Below are 17,957 nucleotides of genomic sequence, written 5' to 3' on the forward strand. Positions count from 1 at the left end.
AAGTCATTTGGCGTCAGGATAACATCGGATAGGCTTGTGTTAATCAAATTTTGTGGCTCTCTCATAAAAAATTCATTTTGATCTTCGACTCTCAGTCTAGTTAGCGGCTTGCTAAAAACTGAGTCATATTGGGACTTGAGTAGCTCACTCATTTCCTTGCTGTCATCTGTGTAGGACCCATCTTGTTTAAGTAGGGGCCCAATACTGGACGTTGTTCTCGATTTTGATTTGGCATAGGAGAAGAAATACTTTGGGTTTCTTTCGATTTCATTTATGGCTTTTAGTTCTTCCCGCGATTCCTGACTCCTAAAGGATTCTTTTAGCTTAAGTTCGATGCTTGCTATTTCTCTGACCAGTGTCTCCCTACGCATTTCAGATATATTGACCTCTTTTAGCCGCTCTGTTATTCTTTTCCGTCGCCTGTAAAGGGAGCGCCTGTCTCTTTCTATTTTACATCTACTCCTCCTTTTTCTTAGGTTTGTGTGATAGCAAGTTTGTATGATAGCAGATTCACATGATAGGTTTGGATGATAGCAGATTGGCATGATATCAAGTTTCCATGATAGGTTTGGATGATAATAGGTTTGGATGATAGAAGGTTTGGATGATAGTAGGTTTAGATGATAGAAGGTTTGGATGATAGTAGGTTTAGATGATAGTGGGTTTAGAATTTTAGATGATAGTGGGTTTGGATGATGGGTTTGGATGATAACAGGTTTGGATGATGGGTTTGGATGATAACAGGTTTGCATGATAGGTTTGGATGATGATAGGTTCGGATGACAGCAGATTTGCATGATAGCAGGTTTGTATGATATCTGATGTGTACAGCAAGGGACAGTTCAGGAGTGTCTAGAATATTCCTGTTATCACACACACACATTTTAAATTCAATATTTATATGCTAAGGTATACATTATATCATTAAATATACATTAATATGCATTAAATATACATTAATATGCATTAAATATACAGACACCCACATCCCGGAATTAGCTTGATTTAAAAACTTTTTTTTTTTTATAAACGGCACTTCAAATAATTGCTTACCATAGAGCAGAACCAGAGCAGAGAGGAACCACAGAGAATGAAGAGCTAGGTAGGCGATCTGATAGTTGAGGTTAGCTTGTACGTTAGTCTGGGATCTTCTGGGCTTCAGAGGGAATGGTGTGTTGATCCAGGAAATTGAACTGTAGTCGTGACCGCTGGCCAGACACGCATCCTCATCTGGACGGCAACCAAATGAGATTTATTTACTTGTCTTCTTAACTAGGCTATGTGTGGTTTAATTATCGTAATTTGTGAGCGGTTTATGTCTGTATTAATACTGTGCCTATTACAGCCAGTGGCTGTACGGACACTTGGTATAACACAACCACTGTCTGTACGGACACTTGGTATATCACAACCACTGTCTGTACGGACACTTGGTATAACACAACCATTGTCTGTACGGACACTTGGTATAACACAACCACTGTCTTTACGGACATTTGGTATAACACAACCACTGTACGGACACTTGGTATATCACAACCATTGTCTGTACGGACACTTGATATAACACAACCACTGGCTGTACGGACACTTGGTATAACACAACCATTGTCTGTACGGACACTTGGTATCACAACCACTGTCTTTACGGACACTTGGTATAACACAACCACTGTACGGACACTTGGTATATCACAACCATTGTCTGTACGGACACTTGGTATCACAACCACTGTCTGTACGGACACTTGGTATCACAACCATTGTCTGTACGGACACTTGGTATAACACAACCACTGTCTTTACGGACACTTGGTATAACACAACCACTGTCTGTACGGACACTTGGTATATCACAACCACTGTCTGTACGGACAATTGGTATAACACAACCACTGTCTGTACGGACACTTGGTATAACACAACCACTGTCTGTACGGACACTTGGTATAACACAACCACTGTCTGTACGGACACTTGGTATAACACAACCACTGTCTGTACGGACACTTGGTATATCACAACCACTGTCTGTACGGACAATTGGTATAACACAACCACTGTCTGTACGGACACTTGGTATAACACAACCACTGTCTGTACGGACACTTGGTATATCACAACCACTGTCTGTACGGACACTTGGTATAACACAACCATTGTCTGTACAGACACTTGGTATCACAACCACTGTCTGTACTGACACTTGGTATAACACAACCACTGTCTGTACGGACACTTGGTATAACCACTGTACGGACACTTGGTATAACCACTGTCTGTACGGACACTTGGTATCACAACCATTGTCTGTACGGACACTTGGTATATCACAACCACTGTCTGTACGGACACTTGGTATAACACAACCACTGTCTGTACGGACACTTGGTATAACACAACCACTGTCTGTACGGACACTTGGTATAACACAACCACTGTCTGTACGGACACTTGGTATAACCACTGTCTGTACGGACACTTGGTATAACCACTGTCTGTACGGACACTTGGTATAACCACTGTCTGTACGGACACTTGGTATAACCACTGTCTGTACGGACACTTGGTATATCACAACCACTGTCTGTACGGACACTTGGTATATCACAACCACTGTCTGTACGGACAATTGGTATAACACAACCACTGTCTGTACGGACACTTGGTATAACACAACCACTGTCTGTACGGACACTTGGTATAACACAACCACTGTCTGTACGGACACTTGGTATAACACAACCACTGTCTGTACGGACACTTGGTATATCACAACCACTGTCTGTACGGACAATTGGTATAACACAACCACTGTCTGTACGGACACTTGGTATAACACAACCACTGTCTGTACGGACACTTGGTATATCACAACCACTGTCTGTACGGACACTTGGTATAACACAACCATTGTCTGTACGGACACTTGGTATCACAACCACTGTCTGTACGGACACTTGGTATAACACAACCACTGTCTGTACGGACACTTGGTATAACCACTGTACGGACACTTGGTATCACAACCATTGTCTGTACGGACACTTGGTATATCACAACCACTGTCTGTACGGACACTTGGTATAACACAACCACTGTCTGTACGGACACTTGGTATAACACAACCACTGTCTGTACGGACACTTGGTATAACACAACCACTGTCTGTACGGACACTTGGTATAACCACTGTCTGTACGGACACTTGGTATAACCACTGTCTGTACGGACACTTGGTATAACCACTGTCTGTACGGACACTTGGTATAACCACTGTCTGTACGGACACTTGGTATATCACAACCACTGTCTGTACGGACACTTGGTATATCACAACCACTGTCTGTACGGACACTTGGTATATCACAACCACTGTCTGTACGGACACTTGGTATATCACAACCACTGTCTGTACGGACACTTGGTATAACACAACCACTGTCTGTACGGACACTTGGTATAACACAACCACTGTCTGTACGGACACTTGGTATATCACAACCACTGTACGGACACTTGGTATATCACAACCACTGTCTGTACGGACACTTGGTATAACACAACCACTGTCTGTACGGACACTTGGTATAACCACTGTCTGTACGGACACTTGGTATATCACAACCACTGTCTGTACGGACACTTGGTATATCACAACCACTGTCTGTACGGACACTTGGTATAACACAACCACTGTCTGTACGGACACTTGGTATAACACAACCACTGTCTGTACGGACACTTGGTATATCACAATCATTGTCTGTACGGACACCTGGTATATCACAACCACTGTCTGTACGGACACTTGGTATATCACAACCACTGTCTGTACGGACACTTGGTATATCACAACCATTGTCTGTACGGACACTTCGTATATCACAACCACTGTCTGTACGGAAAATACACACACCATCCTGTCTGTGGTAGTCACTGCACACCCATCCACACTGTGGTAGTCACTGAACACCCACACTCTGTGGTAGTCACTGAACACCCACACTGTCTGTGGTAGTCACTGAACGCCCACACTGTCTGTGGTAGCCACTGAACACCCACAGTCTGTGGTAGTCACTGCACTCATACACTGTGGTAGTCACTGAACACCCACATTGTCTGAGGTAGTCACTGAACACGCACCCTATCTGTGGTAGTCACTGAGCACCCACATTGTCTGAGGTAGTCACTGAACATGCACCCTATCTGTGGTAGTCACTGAACACCCACATTGTCTGAGGTAGTCACTGAACACGCACCCTATCTGTGGTAGTCACTGAACACCCACATTGTCTGAGGTAGTCACTGAACACGCACCCTATCTGTGGTAGTCACTGAACACCCACATTGTCTGAGGTAGTCACTGAACACGCACCCTATCTGTGGTAGTCACTGCACTCACACTGTGGTAGTCACTGAACACGCACCCTATCTGTGGTAGTCAGTAAACACCCACACTCTCTGTGGTAGTCACTGAACACGCACCCTGTCTGTGGTATTCAAAAAGATAAAAAAATTAGACTAATAACGAGGCCTGGTCATGGACCGGGGCGCGGGGGCGCTGACCCCCAGAACACCGTCCAGGTATACTGGAGGAGTTGGGAACCTCGTGTTGCCTCCTTTACCTCGGGCGTGGTACAGTCAGTTTAATATCTGCATTATGCACCCCATACCCATCCTGTGGGCGGTAGTCAAAAACATTACAGAGGTACATAATGGGTCCAGGGACTGGACCTCAAATTTTTGATAGCTGAGCAAGTTATAAAGGTAATGAACTATTCTGCACTTGATCGCTGTATGTCTCATGCGGGTTTAGTGCTGTGTTACATCAGTGCAGTAGTAATGAACCTTTTATAAATTTATCGAATGAGTAACAAGAGTTAAAGAATAATTTTCACACATTTTTAGTTCACATAGTGATAAAGTGTGGTGTTACAGTGATAGTGTGGTGTTACAGTGATAGTGTGGTGTTAGTGATAGTGTGGTGTTACAGTGATAGTGTGGTGTTACAGTGATAGTGTGGTGTTAGTGATAGTGTGGTGTTACAGTGATAGTGTGGTGTTACAGTGATAGTGTGGTGTTAGTGATAGTGTGGTGTTAGTGATAGTGTGGTGTTACAGTGATAGTGTGGTGTTAGTGATAGTGTGGTGTTAGTGATAGTCTGGTGTTAGTGATAGTGTGGTGTTACAGTGATAGTGTGGTGTTACAGTGATAGTGTGGTGTTACAGTGATAGTGTGGTGTTAGTGATAGTGTGGTGTTAGTGATAGTGTGGTGTTACAGTGATGGTGTGGTGTTAGTGATAGTGTGGTGTTAGTGATAGTGTGGATATTATTACGGGGGTGGTGTTACAGTGATAGTGTGGTGTTTCAGTGATAGTGTGGTGTTACAGTGATAGTGTGGTGTTACAGTGATAGTGTAATTTGTTTTGTACTCTGATGAAGATTTAATTTCCTCATGTTTACCATATCTGAGTAATTGAAATTTCTCATCGTTGAACTTCATATTGTTTTCTGCAGCCCACTGAAAGATTTGGTTGATGTCCGCCTGGAGCCTTGCAGTGTCTGCAATGGAAGACACTGTCATGCAGATTCGGGTGTCATCTGCAAAGGAAGACACTGTGCTGCGGCTGACATCCCTGTCTATGTCGGATATGAGGATGAGGAACAAGATGGGAGCGAGTACTGTGCCTTGTGGAACAGAGCTTTTCACCGTAGCTGCCTCGGACTTTACTCTGTTGACGACTACTCTCTGTGTTCTGTTAGTGAGGAAATTATAGATCCATCGACCAACTTTTCCTGTTATTCCTTTAGCGCGCATTTTGTGCGCTATTACGCCATGGTCACACTTGTCGAAGGCTTTTGCAAAGTCTGTATATATTACATCTGCATTCTTTTTGTCTTCTAGTGCATTTAGGACCTTGTCGTAGTGATCCAGTAGTTGAGACAGACAGGAGCGACCTGTTCTAAACCCATGTTGCCCTGGGTTGTGTAACTGATGGGTTTCTAGATGGGTGGTGATCTTGCTTCTTAGGACCCTTTCAAAGATTTTTATGATATGGGATGTTAGTGCTATTGGTCTGTAGTTCTTTGCTGTTGCTTTACTGCCCCCTTTGTGGAGTGGGGCTATGTCTGTTGTTTTTAGTAACTGAGGGACGACCCCCGTGTCCATGCTCCCTCTCCATAGGATGGAAAAGGCTCGTTATAGGGGCTTCTTGCAGTTCTTGATGAACACAGAGTTCCATGAGTCTGGCCCTGGGGCAGAGTGCATGGGCATGTCATTTATCGCCTGTTCGAAGTCATTTGGCGTCAGGATAACATCGGATAGGCTTGTGTTAATCAAATTTTGTGGCTCTCTCATAAAAAATTCATTTTGATCTTCGACTCTCAGTCTGGTTAGCGGCTTGCTAAAAACTGAGTCATATTGGGACTTGAGTAGCTCACTCATTTCCTTGCTGTCATCTGTGTAGGACCCATCTTGTTTAAGTAGGGGCCCAATACTGGACGTTGTTCTCGATTTTGATTTGGCATAGGAGAAGAAATACTTTGGGTTTCTTTCGATTTCATTTATGGCTTTTAGTTCTTCCCGCGATTCCTGACTCCTAAAGGATTCTTTTAGCTTAAGTTCGATGCTTGCTATTTCTCTGACCAGTGTCTCCCTGCGCATTTCTGATATATTGACCTCTTTTAGCCGCTCTGTTATTCTTTTCCGTCGCCTGTAAAGGGAGCGCCTGTCTCTTTCTATTTTACATCTACTCCTCCTTTTTCTTAGAGGAATAAGCCTTGTGCATACATCGAGTGCCACCGAGTTAATCTGTTCTAGGCATAAGTTTGGGTCTGTGTTGCTTAGTATATCTTCCCAGCTTATATCGGTTAGGACTTGGTTTACTTGGTCCCACTTTATGTTTTTGTTATTGAAGTTGAATTTGGTGAATGCTCCCTCGTGACTAGTCTCATTTTGTCGGTCTGAGGCTCCACGCATACATGTCTGAACCTCAATTATGTTGTGATCTGAGTATATTGTTTTTGATATGGTGACATTTCTTATCAGATCATCATTGTTAGTGAAGATGAGGTCTAGTGTATTCTCCAGTCTAGTAGGCTCTATTATTTGCTGGTTTAAATTGAATTTTGTGCAGAGATTTAAAAGCTCGTGTGAGTGTGAGTTTTCATCAGAGCTGCCTCCTGGTGTTATTACTGCAACAATATTATTTGCTATATTCCTCCATTTTAGGTGCCTTAAGTTGAAATCCCCCAGGAGCAAGATGTTGGGTGCAGGAGCTGGAAGATTTTCCAGACAGTGGTCAATTTTTAACAGCTGTTCCTGGAATTGCTGGGATGTTGCATCCGGAGGCTTGTAGACTACCACAATGACTAGGTTTTGGTTCTCGACCTTTACTGCTAAAACTTCCACTACGTCATTTGAGGCATTAAGCAGTTCTGTGTGTGGTGTTAGTGATAGTGTGGTGTTACAGTGATAGTGTGGTGTTACAGTGATAGTGTGGTGTTAGTGATAGTGTGGTGTTACAGTGATAGTGTGGTGTTACAGTGATAGTGTGGTGTTACAGTGATAGTGTGGTGTTACAGTGATAGTGTGGTGTTAGTGATAGTGTGGTGTTACAGTGATAGTGTGGTGTTACAGTGATAGTGTGGTGTTACAGTGATAGTGTGGTGTTAGTGATAGTGTGGTGTTACAGTGATAGTGTGGTGTTACAGTGATAGTGTGGTGTTAGTGATAGTGTGGTGTTAGTGATAGTGTGGTGTTACAGTGATAGTGTGGTGTTACAGTGATAGTGTGGTGTTACAGTGATAGTGTGGTGTTAGTGATAGTGTGGTGTTAGTGATAGTGTGGTGTTACAGTGATAGTGTGGTGTTAGTGATAGTGTGGTGTTACAGTGATAGTGTGGTGTTACAGTGATAGTGTGGTGTTAGTGATAGTGTGGTGTTACAGTGATAGTGTGGTGTTACAGTGATAGTGTGGTGTTACAGTGATAGTGTGGTGTTACAGTGATAGTGTGGTGTTACAGTGATAGTGTGGTGTTAGTGATAGTGTGGTGTTACAGTGATAGTGTGGTGTTACAGTGATAGTGTGGTGTTAGTGATAGTGTGGTGTTAGTGATAGTGTGGTGTTACAGTGATAGTGTGGTGTTACAGTGATAGTGTGGTGTTACAGTGATAGTGTGGTGTTAGTGATAGTGTGGTGTTAGTGATAGTGTGGTGTTACAGTGATAGTGTGGTGTTAGTGATAGTGTGGTGTTACAGTGATAGTGTGGTGTTACAGTGATAGTGTGGTGTTAGTGATAGTGTGGTGTTACAGTGATAGTGTGGTGTTACAGTGATAGTGTGGTGTTAGTGATAGTGTGGTGTTAGTGATAGTGTGGTGTTACAGTGATAGTGTGGTGTTAGTGATAGTGTGGTGTTACAGTGATAGTGTGATGTTACAGTGATAGTGTGGTGTTACAGTGATAGTGTGGTGTTACAGTGATAGTGTGGTGTTAGTGATAGTGTGGTGTTACAGTGATAGTGTGGTGTTAGTGATAGTGTGGTGTTACAGTGATAGTGTGGTGTTACAGTGATTGTGTGGTGTTAGTGATAGTGTGGCGTTACACTGATAGTGTGGTGTTACAGTGATAGTGTGGTGTTAGTGATAGTGTGGTGTTAGTGATAGTGTGGTGTTACAGTGATAGTGTGGTGTTAGTGATAGTGTGGTGTTACAGTGATAGTGTGGTGTTACAGTGATTGTGTGGTGTTAGTGATAGTGTGGCGTTACACTGATAGTGTGGTGTTAGTGATAGTGTGGTGTTAGTGATAGTGTGGTGTTAGTGATAGTGTGGTGTTACAGTGATAGTGTGGTGTTAGTGATAGTGTGGTGTTACAGTGATAGTGTGGTGTTAGTGATAGTGTGGTGTTACAGTGATAGTGTGGTGTTAGTGATAGTGTGGTGTTACAGTGATAGTGTGGTGTTAGTGATAGTGTGGTGTTACAGTGATAGTGTGGTGTTATAGTGATAGTGTGGCGTTACACTGATAGTGTGGTGTTACAGTGATAGTGTGGTGTTACAGTGATAGTGTGGTGTTACAGTGATAGTGTGGTGTTAGTGATAGTGTGGTGTTAGTGATAGTGTGGTGTTACAGTGATAGTGTGGTGTTACAGTGATAGTGTGGCGTTACACTGATAGTGTGGTGTTACAGTGATAGTGTGGTGTTAGTGATAGTGTGGTGTTAGTGATAGTGTGGTGTTAGTGATAGTGTGGTGTTACAGTGATAGCGTGGTGTTAGTGATAGTGTGGTGTTAGTGAAAGTGTGGTGTTACAGTGATAGTGTGGTGTTACACTGATAGTGTGGTGTTACAGTGATAGTGTGGTGTTACAGTGGTAGTGTGGTGTTACACTGATAGTGTGGTGTTAGTGATAGTGTGGTGTTACAGTGAAAGTGTGGTGTTAGTGATAGTGTGGTGTTACAGTGATAGTGTGGTGTTACAGTGAAAGTGTGGTGTTACAGTGATAGTGTGGTGTTACAGTGAAAGTGTGGTGTTAGTGATAGTGTGGTGTTACAGTGATAGTGTGGTGTTAGTGATAGTGTGGTGTTACAGTGAAAGTGTGGTGTTACAGTGATAGTGTGGTGTTAGTGATAGTGTGGTGTTACAGTGATAGTGTGGTGTTACAGTGATAGTGTGGTGTTACAGTGATAGTGTGGTGTCAGTGATAGTGTGGTGTTACACTGATAGTGTGGTGTTAGTGATAGTGTGGTGTTACAGTGATAGTGTGGTGTTACAGTGATAGTGTGGTGTTACAGTGATAGTGTGGTGTTACAGTGATAGTGTGGTGTTAGTGATAGTGTGGTGTTAGTGATAGTGTGGTGTTAGTGATAGTGTGGTGTTACAGTGATAGTGTGGTGTCACAGTGATAGTGTGGTGTCACAGTGATAGTGTGGTGTTAGTGATAGTGTGGTGTTAGTGATAGTGTGGTGTTAGTGATAGTGTGGTGTTAGTGATAGTGTGGTGTTAGTGATAGTGTGGTGTCAGTGATAGTGTGGTGTTACAGTGATAGTGTGGTGTTACAGTGATAGTGTGGTGTTACAGTGATAGTGTGGTGTTACAGTGATAGTGTGGTGTCACACTGATAGTGTGGTGTCAGTGATAGTGTGGTGTCACAGTGATAGTGTGGTGTCACACTGATAGTGTGGTGTCACACTGATAGTGTGGTGTCACACTGATAGTGTGGTGTCACACTGATAGTGTGGTGTCACACTGATAGTGTGGTGTCACACTGATAGTGTGGTCACAGTGATAGTGTGGTCACATAGTGATAGTGTGGACACATCAGAGCACAAAACAAATTCCTTCCACAAAATAGAGCGAAACACCAACGTCAAATACCTGGGAGTGATCATGTCTGAGGATCTCACCTTCAAGGACCATAACATTGTATCAATCGCATCTGCTAGAAAAATGACAGGATGGATAATGAGAACCTTCAAAAGTAGGGAGGCCAAGCCCATGATGACACACTTCAGGTCGCTTGTTCTATCTAGACTGGAATATTGCTGCACACTAACAGCACCTTTCAAGGCAGGTGAAATTGCTGACCTAGAAAATGTACAGAGAACCTTCACGGCGCGCATAACGGAGATAAAACACCTCAATTACTGGGAGCACTTGAAGTTCCTGAACCTGTACTCCCTGGAACGCAGGCGGGAGAGATAAGATAAGATTTCGTTCGGATTTTTAACCCCGGAGGGTTAGCCACCCAGGATAACCCAAGAAAGTCAGTGCGTCATCGAGGACTGTCTAACTTATTTCCATTGGGGTCCTTAATCTTGTCCCCCAGGATGCGACCCACACCAGTCGACTAACACCCAGGTACCTATTTGCTGCTAGGTGAACAGGACAACAGGTGTAAGGAAACGTGTCGGAATGTTTCCACCCGCCGGGAATCGAACCCGGGCCCTCCGTGTGTGAAGCGGGAGCTTTAGCCACCAGGCCACCGGGCTGGTGATCATATACACCTGGAAAATCCTAGAGGGACTAGTACCGAACTTGCACACGAAAATCACTCACAACGAAAGCAAAAGACTTGGCAGACGATGCAACATCCCCCCAGCATGCATAAGGGGGATTAACAATAGACCCCTGGCAGCCTTCAAGCTGGCACTGGACAAGCACCTAAAGTCGGTTCCTGACCAGCCGGGCTGTGGCTCGTACGTTGGATTGCGTGCAGCCAGCAGTAGCAGCCTGGTTGATCAGGCTCGGATCCACCAGGAGGCCTGGTCACAGACGTGGCCGCGGGGGCGTTGACCCCCGGAACTCTCTCCAGGTAAACTCCAGGTGTGATCACATAGTGATAGTGTGGTCACATAGTGTGGTCACATAGTGATACAGTGAGGTCACATAATGTGGTCACATAGTGATAATGTGGTCACATAGTGATAGTGTGGTCACATAGTGATAGTGTGGTCACATAGTGATACAGTGTGGTCACATAGTGATAGTGTGGTCACATAGTGATAGTGTGGTCACATAGAGATACAGCGTGGTCACATAGAGATACAGTGGGGTCACATAGTGATAGTGTGGTCACATAGTGATAGTGTGGTCACATAGAGATACAGTGTGGTCACATAGAGATACAATGTGGTCACAGTGATAGTGTGGTCACATAGTGATACAGTGTGGTCACAGTGATAGTGTGGTCACATAGTGATAGTGTGGTCACATAGTGTGGTCACAGTGATAGTGTGGTCACATATTTATAATGTGGTCACATAATGATACAGTGTAGTCACATAGTGATACAGTGTAGTCACATAGTGATACAGTGTAGTCACATAGTGATACAGTGTAGTCACATAGTGATACAGTGTAGTCACATAGTGATACAGTGTAGTCACATAGTGATACAGTGTAGTCACATAGTGATACAGTGTAGTCACATAGTGATACAGTGTAGTCACATAGTGATAGTGTGGTCACGTAGTGATAGTGTGGTCACGTAGTGATAGTGTGGTCACATAGTGATAGTGTGGTCACATAGTGATAGTGTGGTCACATAGTGATAGTGTGGTCACATAGTGATAGTGTGGTCACATAGTGATAGTGTGGTCACATAGTGATAGTGTGGTCACAGTGATAGTGTGGTCACAGTGTGGTAACATAGTGATAGTCTGGTCACATAGCGATACAGTGTGGTCACATAGTGTAGTCACATAGTGATAGTATTGTCACATAGTGATAGTGTGGTCACATAGTGATAGTGTGGTCACATAGTGGTAAAGTGTGGTCACATAGTGGTAAAGTGTGGTCACAGTCATAGTGTGGTCACATAGTGATAGTGTGGTCACAGTGATAGTGTGATCACAGTGATAGTGTGATCACAGTGATAGTGTGGTCACAGTGATAGTATGGTCACAGTGATAGTGTGGTCACATAGTGATACACTGTGGTCACATAGTGATAGTGTGGTCACATAGTGATACACTGTAGTTACAGTGATAGTGTGGTAAGAGTGATAGTGTGGTCACATAGTGATAGTGTGATCACATAGTGATAGTGTGGTCACATAGTGATACAGTCTGGTCACAGGGATATTGTGGTTACATAGTGATAGTGTGGTCACAGTGATACAGTGTGGTCACATAGTGATACAGTCTGGTCACATAGTGATACACTGTGGTTACAAAGTGATAGTGTGGTCACATAGTGTAGTCACATAGTGATAGTGTTGTCACATAGTGGTACAGTGTGGTCACATAGTGAGTGTGGTCACATAGTGATAGTGTGGTCACAGTGATAGTGTGGTCACATAGTGGTACAGTGTGGTCACATATTGATAGTGTGGTCACATAGTGATAGTGTGGTCACATAGTGATAGCGTAGTCACATAGTGATACAGTGTGATCACATAGTGATAGTGTCACATAGTGATAGTGTGGTCACATAGTGATACTGTGGTCACATATTGATAGCGTAGTCACATAGTGATACAGTGTGGTCACATAGTGATAGTGTGGTCACATAGTTATAGTGTGGTCACATAGTGATAGTGTGGTCACAGGGATACAGTGTGGTCACATAGTGATACAGTGTAGTCATATAGTGATAGTGTGGTCACATAGTGAGTGTGGTCACAGTAATAGTGTGGTCACAGTAATAGTGTGGTCACAGTGATAGTGTGGTCACAGTGATAGTGTGGTCACAGTGATAGTGTGGTCACATAGTGATAGTGTGGTCACATAGTGATAGTGTGGTCACATAGTGATAGTGTGGTCACAGTGATAGTGTGGTCACAGTGATAGTGTGGTCACAGTGATAGTGTGGTCACAGTGATAGTGTGGTCACAGTGATAGTGTGGTCACAGTGATAGTGTGGTCACAGTGGTAGTGTGGCCACATAGTGATAGTGTGGTCACATAGTGATACACTGTGGTCATATAGTGATTGTGTGGTCACATAGTGATAGTGTGGTCACAGTGATAGTGTGGTCACAGTGATAGTGTGGTCACATAGTGACACACTGTGGTCATATAGTGATTGTGTGGTCACATAGTGATAGTGTGGTCACAGTGATAGTGTGGTCACAGTGATAGTGTGGTCACATAGTGATACACTGTGGTCACATAGTGATAGTGTGGTCACAGTGATAGTGTGGTCACATAGTGATAGTGTGGTCACATAGTGATAGTGTGGTCACATAGTGATACAGTGTGGTCACATAGTGATTCAGTCTGGTCACATAGTGATACAGTGTGGTCACATAGTGATACACTGTGGTTACAAAGTGATAATGTGGTCACATAGTGATAGTCTGGTCACATAGTGATAGTCTGGTCACATAGTGATAGTCTGGTCACATAGTGGTACAGTGTGGTCACATAGTGATAGTGTGGTCACATAGTGATAATTTAGATTTTGCCACCGAAGTGGCTAGTTTATTGTGCACCCCATATCCATCCTGTGGACGGTAGCGCGAGAGCATATGGATACACAAAAGGCCTAGGAACTAGGCCCCAAAGGGTTAACAGGAATACATATGGATTTATATCTACATATCTATAGTTCACTTATCTGTTACAAGCAAATTTAGGAAATTTCCTTAGTATATCTGGTATCTTATTTTCATTAATAAGATATCTTGACATGTCACATAGGTTATTATACTGTCTGTCTCTGTATTCCTCAATAAGTGGACAATTAAGCACATAGTGTTCAAGAGAGTGACCATATGCCTGATCACATAATTTACATTTAGTTTGATCATCATCTGTGTGTCTCCCAAACTGCCAGAAGTACTTGTAACCAAGCCTAAGCCTGGCCACTACAACATCAGTCAGTCTGTTCACATTGCAAGTTGCTCCATAAACATACTTATCTACGTTTATGTTATCATAGTGGGTTATAGATCTACTCAGGCTTCTAACTGCATTCCTATAACAATCATTTTCATTATTTACTTCTCTCCTAATATTATTCCTAATGCTAGACACAGTTATACCAAAGTTATATTCTACATTCTCCTTCTGGGTACTCTTCTTGGCTAACATATCAACTTTATCATGAAGGAGTAATCCAATGTGTGATGGGATCCATAGCAATTGTACATTAATTCCTTTGTCCCTAATTTTTGAGTATCTATACCTGGCTTCCGCAATGAGCATGTTGTTGGAGTCATTATATGAGTCAAGAGCCTTCAATGATGACATAGAATCAGTAATGATGATAGAGTCAAGCTCAGTGTCATAGGTTAGCTTTAGCGCCATTAGGATTGCAAACAATTCAGTTTGCAGTGTAGACGCCCAGTTGTTAATTCTTATGCCTAACTCAACAAATTTATTATCGTTCTTAACTAGGGAGGTGGCAACAAGAGCAGATGCAGCCCTGCCCGAAGACTCCTGTTTAGATCCATCAGTGTATATAACTTGTGATAACTTATTACTACTAGCTAGGTGAGAAATTTCTTCTTGAGCAGTTGCTCTAGCAAGAGATTTAAGGAAGGGATTACTAGCAATGAGCTTCTTGGGAGGGACTTGTAGGTATGTGATATTAAATGAACACATCTTCCATGGAGGGGTGAAATGCTCTTATTGCTTACAGTGATACAGTTCATGTAGGTTATAAAACTTAATGCAGTTGCACGTTTTCACAATCCATTTAGATCTGTGTGTATTTACCTCTAGACACTTGGTAAGATTCACTGTGACAGTGTCTGGTTCGTTTCTCAACATTCTAATACCGAGTACAGTGTTAATTTCAACAATCCTATCACTGATACTAGAAATACCAAGCTCCTTCCTCATGTTAAAAACTTTTGTAGATCTGGGACAGCCAAGAATAATCCTGAGAGCTTCATTTTGCATTAACTCCAAGGGTCGGAGAGAACTTTCTCTAGCTAATATCAACATGGGAGCAGCATAATCAATTAAGGACCTAACATAGGCTATGTACATAAGAACATAAGAACATAAGAACGAAGGAACACTGCAGAAGGCCTACTGGCCCATGCGAGGCAGGTCCAAGTCTCCTACCGGCTTAAGCCAATGCACCCAACCTAGTCAGGTCAGGTCACATTGACTTAAGGGAGGAACACGGCAACCGACCTGGTAGCACAAGCTATCAGGTCTAACTCACACCCACCCACATCTACTCATGTATTTATCCAACCTATTTTTAAAGCTACACAACGTTCTGGCCTCTATAACGGTACTTGGGAGTTTGTTCCACTCATCCACAACTCTATTACCAAACCAGTACTTTCCTATATCCTTCCTGAATCTGAATTTTTCCAACTTAAAACCATTGCTGCGAGTCCTGTCTAGGCTAGATATTTTCAGCACACTATTTACATCCCCTTTATTTATTCCTGTCTTCCATTTATACACCTCAATCATATCCCCCCTAATTCTATGTCTTTCTAGAGAGTGCAGTTTCAGGGCCTTCAGTCTATCCTCATAGGGAAGGTTTCTGATACATGGGATCAACTTTGTCATCCTCCTTTGTACATTTTCCAGAGAATTTATATCCATTCTGTAATACGGTGACCAAAACTGTGCAGCATAATCTAAATGAGGCCTAACCAAGGATGTATAGAGTTGAAGAACAACCTGAGGACTCCTATTATTTATGCTTCTTGATATGAAGCCAAGGATTCTATTAGCTTTATTGCGAACACTTATGCACTGTTGTCTTGGTTTCAGATTACTGCTAACCAGAACTCCTAAATCTTTTTCGCAATCCGTAATATTAAGATCTACATTATTTAGTTTATATGTGGCATGGTTATTGTCCTGTCCAACATTTAGAACTTTGCATTTGTCTATATTAAACTGCATCTGCCACTTCTCCGACCACTGCATCAGTCTATTCAAATCTTCCTGGAGTGCTCTAATGTCCTCGTCAGAATGAATTCGACGGCCTATTTTGGTGTCATCGGCAAACTTGCCGATGTCGCTCTTTATGCCCTCATCTATGTCGTTTATGTAGATTGTGAACAGCAGGGGGCCCAACACTGACCCCTGTGGAACACCGCTCGTGACGCTTCCTCACTCTGATTTCTCCCCATTTATGCAAACTCGCTGCTGCCTATTTGTCAACCATGCCTCTATCCAGGAAAAAATTTCTCCTCCTATTCCATGTGCTTTAATTTTCCTCAATAGTCTCTGATGTGGGACCCTGTCAAAAGCCTTACTGAAGTCCATATACACAATATCATATTCATTACCATGATCTACCTCCTCAAATACCTTAGTGAAAAAAGTTAATAAATTCGTAAGGCAGGAACGCCCCTTTGTAAAACCATGCTGAGATTCGTTGATTAATTTATGCTTTTCAAGGTGGCTACGAACTGCCTCGGCAATTATTGATTCCATAAATTTTTCCACTATGGAGGTTAGGCTTATTGGTCTATAGTTCGAAGCTAAGGACCTGTCACCTGTTTTGAAAATAGGTATCACATTTGCCATTTTCCACTTATCTGGCACCATGCCAGTTTGTAGTGATATGTTGAAAAGATTAGCCAAAGGTGTGCTAAGCTCCTCTTTACATTCCTTTAGAACCCTTGCATACAGTTCATCAGGACCTGGGGATTTGTTAGGTTTTAATTTATCTATTTGCCTAAGGACCATGTCACTTGTGACCCTAATAGTGCACAGTTTATTATCGTCCTGTTCTACATAATTTATCATTACTGGAATATCGCTGGTATCCTCCTGTGTAAAAACTGAGAGGAAGTACATCATTCTCACGATTCTCACATAAGCACCATAGTTGGGATTGTAGCCAGCAACAGCTTTGAGAGCATTTAGCCTAGCTTTGCATTTCTTGTTTTGTTGTGGTTAGTTTAATATGTTAGTTTAATATGTTTATTATGCACCCCATACCCATCCTGTGGGCGGTAGTCAAAAGATTACAGAGGTACATAATTGGTCCAGGGACTGGACTCCAAAGTTTTGATAGCTGAGCAAGTTACAGAGGTAATGAACTCACAATTTACAAAGGTAATGAACTCACAATTTACAAAGGTAATGAACTCCAGGTAGGTCTGGTCACAATCATGACAAGTTACAAAGGTATTTACAGATTACAGAGGTACGTAATGGGTCCAGGGACTGGGACCCCAAAGTTTTGATAGCTGAACTAGGTACAAAGGTAATGAGCTCACAAGTTACAAAGGTAATGAATTCTGTAGAATGGTTACTTACGTTTATACATGGCTACAATCATGAACAAATTAGAGTAATGCGCAATTCACACTTCCACACCCGGTCACAACTGTAATGAGTTATTGGTGCAAATATTGATTGTTGAGTCTCACACACACACACACACACACACACACACACACACACACACACACACACACACACACACTCTCTTTAGTTTAATATCTTTATTATGCACCCCATACCCATCCTGTGGGCGGTAGTCAAAAGATTACAAAGGTACATAATGGGTCCAGTGACTGGACCC

The 17,957-nt window shown here is 42.7% G+C and overlaps 1 protein-coding gene across 3 annotated transcripts in view; it reads right to left on the bottom strand.

The window, feature by feature from the left end:
• LOC128685368 (uncharacterized) overlaps window positions 1-17,957 on the bottom strand; it is a 142,546-nt gene that overhangs the window by 36,782 nt on the left and 87,807 nt on the right. For all 3 annotated transcript variants that reach the window (XM_070082792.1, XM_070082793.1, XM_070082794.1), the window contains one exon: window positions 1,054-1,230. In XM_070082792.1, coding sequence (XP_069938893.1) covers window positions 1,054-1,230 — 177 coding nt within the window. The remainder of the gene's footprint in view (window positions 1-1,053; window positions 1,231-17,957) is intronic.

The sequence above is a fragment of the Cherax quadricarinatus genome, chromosome 8 (assembly GCF_038502225.1).
Source record: "Cherax quadricarinatus isolate ZL_2023a chromosome 8, ASM3850222v1, whole genome shotgun sequence".
Classification (NCBI taxonomy): Eukaryota; Metazoa; Arthropoda; class Malacostraca; order Decapoda; family Parastacidae; genus Cherax; species Cherax quadricarinatus.